General features: G+C 49.6%; 1 protein-coding gene across 1 annotated transcript; it reads left to right on the top strand.

The window, feature by feature from the left end:
- Nucleotides 1–1,172: 1,172 nt before the first annotated feature.
- On the top strand, nt 1,173–6,556 carry LOC123083876 (uncharacterized). The gene is made up of 2 exons (XM_044505759.1): nt 1,173–1,383; nt 4,910–6,556. The coding sequence occupies exons 1-2, from the start codon at nt 1,173–1,175 to the stop codon at nt 6,238–6,240; spliced, it is 1,542 nt and encodes a 513-aa protein (XP_044361694.1). The 3' UTR covers nt 6,241–6,556.
- Nucleotides 6,557–6,836: the final 280 nt, after the last annotated feature.

Raw genomic sequence — 6,836 nt, 5'->3', positions numbered from 1 at the left:
TATTTTGGAACGGAGTCCTAGATAGGATAATTCGCTTTTTGGTACAAAGTTCAGCAAGAACCTTCCAAATATCGTTATTTGGAAGGCCTTTGCTGAAATTCATACAAGAAGGCAAATTATCCTATCCGGGACACCATTCCAAAATAATTGTGGAGGACTTCGTCATGCCCTGGTTACTTCCGGCTAATGATGAAGCCATGGATTTCTTCAATACTATGACACTAGGAAACCTCTCTCGACCCCTCGGCGATCCTCGACCCCTCGAACCCTCAACGACCCTGGAACCCTCAACCCCTAGACGACCCTGGAACCCTCGACCCTCGAGCCTATAGAACCCTCGAACCCTCGACCCTGAAACCCTCGACCCTTGACCCCTTAACGACCCTCGACCCTCTACCCTAGTTCCCGACCCTCGACCCCTCGGCGATCCTCGACACCCTCGTTCCCGATAAAAAATAAGAAGAAGAAGAAGAAGAAGAAGAAGAAGAAGAAGAAGAAGAAGAAGAAGAAGAAGAAGAAGAAGAAGAAGAAGAAGAAGAAGAAGAAGAAGAAGAAGAAGAAGAAGAAGAAGAAGAAGAAGAAGAAAGAGGAGAGAAGAAAGGAATAGCTAGAGGAGAAGATCGAAGAAAAAAGAAGAAAAAAAAGAGGAGAAGAAGAAAGGAATAGTGGAGAAGAAGAGAAAATAGAATATATTCTATTTTCTCTTCTTCTCCACTATTCCTTTCTTCTTCTCCTCTTCTTTTTCTTCTTTTTTCTTCTTCTTATTTATTTCTCCTCTTCTTCCTCTCCTCTTCTTCCTCTCCTCTTCTTCTTCTTATTTAGTTCTCTCGACCCCTCGTCCCTCTCTCGACCCCTCGACGACCCTCGTCCCTGATAACATTTTTTCTCCCCTCGACACCTCTCGACCTCTCGTCCCACTCTCGACCCCTCATCATCATCTATCACCCCCTCGTTTTCTTTAGCATATATCCATGAACAAAATAATAATTCATATATAGAAAAAATGATATATGAACATACATACATATGAGCATATACAGAGAGCATATACATAGCCAAATCCATATACAGAGAGCATATACATACATACATACATACATACATATGAGCATATACATACATACATAGCCATACATACATACATAGCCATACATATGAGCCTCTCGGTGGCGATGGTCAGAGCGACAGGGATCGATGGGAAGGGGGGAGCTCACTGGGGGCGCGACGGGGAGGAGGCCGGGGACAGGGAGGAGGCCGGCGACGGCGCGGGGGAGGCCGGCGACGCGGTGCGGGGCGACGGGGAGGGGGCCGGAGATGGCACATGCAGCGACGAGGAGGAGGCCGGCGACGGCACAAGCAGCGACGGGGACAAGGCCTGCGGCGGCGCGGGGCGACGGCGACGGGGAGCGGGCGACGACGGGCTCGGGGCGGCGACGACGACGATGAACGGCCTGGGGGCGTCGGGGGCGAATGGGAGCGGTTGGCGAAATTTTCACAAGTGCTACCTTATATACCCAGAGCAATGGTCTCGGTTCGTGGCACGAACCATGACCAATGCCCTCCTTTGGTCCCGGTTGGTGCCACCAACCGGGACCAAATGCCAATTTTCAGCAGCCCAAAGGGCGGGAAGCGGCGGCCTTTGGTCCCGGTTGGTGGCACCAACCGGGACCAATGGCCTTGTGCTGCCCCGCGCCCAAAAGTTTAGTCCCACCTCGCTAGTTGAGAGGGCTCGGGAGTGGTTTATAAGCGTTGCTGCACCCACCCTCCCGAGCTCCTCTCAACTGCAGGCTTTCGGGCCTAATCTGTCACTGCAATGCCTGTGGGCCTACTGGGCCCGCTGCGGGCCTGAATCCTGGCCCATCGTAGGGTTTCTAGTCGTATTCAGGCCGTGGTGGCCCAGTAGGTGGCATTTTTTTGTTTTTTGTTGCTTTATTTATTTTCTTTTGTTTTTTGCTTTATTTTTTAATTCTTTATGCTTTTAGTTTTAGAAAAATTATAAACTTTTTGTTAATGCCATTAGTTTTCAAATTTGAAAATAATTTTTTAGTTTTTTTGTTTTCTTTGATGCTTTATTTATTTTATTTTGTGATTAACTTTACTATAAAAATAGTTTTTTCCTGTTTTTTTGATTTGTTTTTTGCATTATTTATTTTATTTTGTTTTTTGCTTTAATTTTTAATTCTGTTTGCTTTTAGGTTAGCAAAATTATAAACTTTTTGTTAGTGCCATTAGTTTTACAAAAATTATAAACTTTTTGTTAGTGCCATTAGTTTTCAAATTTGAAAACACTTTTTTAGTTTTTTGGTTTTCTTTGTTGCTTTATTTATTTTATTTTGTGATTAACTTTACTATAAAAATAGTTTTTTCCTGTTTTTTTGATTTGTTTTTTGCATTATTTATTTCCTTTGGTCCCGGTTCAAGCCACCAACCGGGACCAATGGTGGTGGGCCAGGAGCGAGGCCCATTGGTCCCGGTTCATCCCACCAACCGGGACCAAAAGGTCCAGATGAACCGGGACCAATGGCCCATGTGGCCCGGCCGGCCCCCTGGGCTCACGAACCGGGACCAATGCCCATATTGGTCCCGGTTCTAGACTGAACCAGGACTAATGGGCTGACCCGGCCTGGACCAAAGCCTTGTTTTCTACTAGTGCTTTGTTGCAATTTCCTTCTCCTGGCCCCCTGCCCGGGCCTCTGAATCAAGATGCTCTAAGGTCTCTGAAAACCATAGCCGATGGAGGATGAACACCAACCCCACACTCCTTAAAAAGGTGCCCTAGGTTTCCACACACGGAGCACCAATCAGGCAGTCTTTCGTATTTCACCCTGAAGATCTCTCTATGGATCCCATCTTTCTTCTTCACAACCAGCGAGACGACGTTTCTGAGGGGTTTGGTCACGTCGATCCTGACACGGACACGTGCAAAGTTGCCTTCGAAATCTTGAGACTTCGGTTCTGCAAAGATAAAATCTCCTATAGTTGCTGAAAGAGCTTTGATTTTGGAGAAAAATCCATCGGGTAGGTCATGGATCTGAACTCAGGTTTCTATCTTCTTGAGTTCTATCAATGAGGGTTTCGTGAACCCATCATACGGTGCCAGCACTACAGCCTTTCCCTTGAAGTTCCATGGGCCCTCTTCCATCACTCGTTCCCAGTCTCCTAGGCACGAGAACTGCAGTGTATACAGATTGTCTTCGAGCGGTCGGATCTTCACTTCCTTTGCCAGGTCCCAAGCAACCCTCATGGTTTTATAAAACCAGTATTGGCTGTAGGGTTTATCCATGTGCACCCTCACAATCGCCATCCATCACGTAGCCTCCTCTGGAAGTTCAGTGTCTTCGATCACCACATCATGCAGATCATCTTTCGTCAAACCTAGTTCAGCCATCATTGCTTCGAGGTCGGATGAGGCCGATCCCGAAGTCGTCTTAGCAGTCACCATGAGTTCTCTAGCCCGAGGTTGTTTCTTCCGCGGGCGGTATGGTCCCAATCTAATCCCCAAGCCGGAACCCCGCCGAGGTCTTCGAGACCCCGCAGTCACCGGCGACGAGGGAGCGGGAGGGGAGATCAGATCTCTACGGGAAGCCAGTCGCCGCCGCCGAGAGGAGAGCCAAAACCCTAACGAGAGGGGATGCAACCACACATCTCTTCCATGTTTATGCCCTTCTCGTTAGAAGCACGCAGAGGCCATCTGCCAATTGGTTCACTAGTGTGTGGGCCTGCACACCAGTTGATTAGTGATTTTCTAAAAGAAAAGATAAGTGGGCCCTGCTCAAGATCAGTGCATTCATATGGCTACCTCACGCTGGTTTTGCTAAAAAAATTGCTACCTCACGCTGGGTTGTGCCATTTTGGCCAATGGGGTGGACATGTCAGGCACAAGTAGGCCCAACCACTATTCTTTCTCCCTTTCTTATCTCAATGTAGTTAGATGCAAAAAATAAAATAAAAAATCACAATGTAGTTATCCTTTTTTATACCCCTAAAAGTTATCTTTTTTATAGAGAAAAATACTCACACCAACCAAAACTATAACACCGAAACAAGTACCTACGGATGTTGTTGTTGTTGTTGATGTTTTTCTCAAAAAGATGGTTTAAAACAAATATGAGTATGTTTTTGTAAATCATAAAGCACCCTTACAAAAACATCATTATAAAAAATCATGCAAATCTTTAAGGGCGAAGACTTTTTCCTTCTGCGTGAGTATAACTCGTTTTCACCTCTAGGCTTCCTTCTGAGGTCTTGTGCTACTTGCTTGTCATGCTCCTCCAGCGACTCCATGTTACGACGTCTTTCTCTAGGTAGTCAACTTTGTCTTGTTACCGATGCACTGATGTCTGCTTGTTGTCGTTGTGCTAAACGTGATGGGAGTTGTGGCCCACTGCGCACGTGCTTGACTGCCTCACCGCCTCTGCCCATGTTTTGAATAGACTTCTGATCAGACGACTGGACGATGCCCTCCATCACGGCGTGTGGCTCACATTGCCTTCGCGAGTCATGTGTGTTCGGTGGTGGTTGTGAAGCGGATATGCTCGCAAGTTCTTTTCCGTCTTGAATGTACCCCGCTAGGTTTTTTCCCATCGTATTACGTATTACCGGTAATGTACTGATTTATTGAGCATGTGCATTGGCATTTGTCATTGATGCCGCTTGACCCAAACACACCTAAAATCACATGTGATAGGTGCGGCTATAGTTGGGCGCGGCGGAGCGCGCCATTCTATCTAGTATTATTGACAGCTTATAGACCGTGTGTTGTTTCCTCTCCCCTACATTAAATGCATGCTATACGAGACATGGTGCGCTAGCTGCGACCAGATCATGCAGCTGCACCGATAAGCATTTAGAAAAGATTATCCCAGCTTGCAAATCAAAGCATTAAAACACTACAATGAATGATTGAAAGTCTGTCACACCACAATTCCTCGTATAGTGCTCGGGCTCACCCCTGAAGGCCATAAACAGGTGGCCGGCCCACGTACGAGGCCCATCTACAAGGAAACGAAACGGAGCACAACTAGTGACGTGGCTCAAGATGAATGGGGGAGGAAGCGTCACGGCTCACGCGGCGAAGCTTCTAGCGTCTGGCGACCCGAGTCTACAGAGGAATATTTTCGCCTTGGTTTCGTTTCCGTTTCTCCTCCGTTTCATACTCGTTTGCCGTTAGCCGCCCAGGCGACACGGAACCCTAGCCGCCGCCGTATGCGGAACCCTACGCCGTACGCCTCCCTCCTCAATGACGCCCCTCCCGCCGACCTCGACGGTGCCGACGCCGACCTCGACCTCTGCCCCGACGGCGGCCTGTGCTGGCCGGACGACCCGCTAGACACGGTCATAGGCTGCGTGTCCATGCTCGACGACGGCTTCTTGGAGGGCCTCGGGCTGGGCTGCTCGCCGCCGCGGGGCCGCGTCGGCGACGGCCAAGACTCCGGGGGCGCGCTGGCGGGCATGAAGGCCGACGCGGACCTCGGTTCGCTGGCGGAGGGGAGACCTCTGTCTCTCTGTGACACCGGCGCCCCCGGCGGCCGGAAGAGGAGCGCGTTCCACGTGTTCGACAGTAAGCCGGAGGGGTTGCCGCCGGCGCGAGCGCGCTCGCTGTCGTGCAGCACGACGACAACTTCGTCGTCCACCGCGTCCGGGGCCCGCAGCCTCTCGCCCACGCCCGGCGGGACCGAGGCGCCGCGGGAGCCTGCCTCCAAGGATGATGACCTGCGTTGGACTTTGCCGAGGAAGCCGCACCACCGACGGGGCGTCCGCAGGCGCGCCGCCTCCTGGTCTTTGGCTCTCCCGCCCCAGCTCATGTCGGCTGGTGCCTATGACTGTAACGGTGACAGCAATGCCAACGACGACAAAGACAAAGACTACGTGCTCAGCCACTGCAAGAAAGGCCGTCGCAATGGTGGTCCACGCCCGGCCAGGCGGCAGCAGAAGAAAACCGAAGACAAGATTTGCACCCACTGCCGCGTGGAGGACACGCCGCAATGGCGGACCGGGCCGGCCGGGAGCGGCACGCTGTGCAATGCATGCGGCATCCGGTACAAGATGGGTAAGCTATTCCCGGAGTACCGCCCGTCGACGAGCCCAGAGTTCAGCAGCCTCGAGCACTCTAACCGCCACAGGAACGTGGAAAGAATCAGGGAGAAGAAGAAGAAGATGAAGGTGATGGCTCCTGAGGTGCCGGTGAGTCCAGACGCGGATGACAAAGTACTCCTTCGAGTCTGTAAATATGAAAGGTAGCTGGGCACCGCATGACATGCGTGCCATGTATCAGTTAGCTGCAAATTCGATTCGTCCGAATTCGTCGGACGGTCAGGTCATGGATGGATTGCTTTTTAGATTCGGGCATGTTTAATTTGATTGATTTCTTAATTAGTTTCATTCATACTCCACTCCAGGAGATGTCAGCAGTAATTTATGTAAATATCAGGAGCTCCACTCCAGGTGGGTGGATGCAACTTGGTTGCAATGTGATTGTCGCTCTCTTCAGTTTTGCTTGGAAAAATTCATGTGATATTCGGTCTAAATTTGTGTATTCTGAGCCATTTGAGAATCTAAAGCACGCTGAAAGCGTACCCTGGCCTCTACATGGCAAAATCTCCGTCTACCTTGTCAGCCACTGTATGTTTAATTATGTAAATTCTGCTGTTTTCTCAAGTTAGCTGGGAGGGGATGGCAAATCGAATGTTTTTTGCTCGGAATTTATATTGTCCCACGGATAGTACATTCAGTTTGGAAGCACGGCAAATAATGGCAAAAAACTGAATTGTCAACTAAACTTGTCATCCTCGGCCACATAAATTTCTATGCAAATCGTTCACAATTGTCATACTTCC

The sequence above is a fragment of the Triticum aestivum genome, chromosome 4A (assembly GCF_018294505.1).
Source record: "Triticum aestivum cultivar Chinese Spring chromosome 4A, IWGSC CS RefSeq v2.1, whole genome shotgun sequence".
In the NCBI taxonomy this organism is placed as follows: domain Eukaryota; kingdom Viridiplantae; phylum Streptophyta; class Magnoliopsida; order Poales; family Poaceae; genus Triticum; species Triticum aestivum.
This window is presented reverse-complemented; position numbering and strand designations above follow the sequence as displayed.

Coding starts and splice junctions, on each gene's coding strand:
- LOC123083876 (XM_044505759.1), top strand. CDS start 1,173: ATGGTCAGAGCGACAGGGATCGATGGGAAGGGGGGAGCTCACTGGGGG. Junction 1,384..4,909: donor CGGGGACAAGGCCTGCGGCG/GCGCGGGGCGAC, acceptor AATGATTGAAAG/TCTGTCACACCACAATTCCT.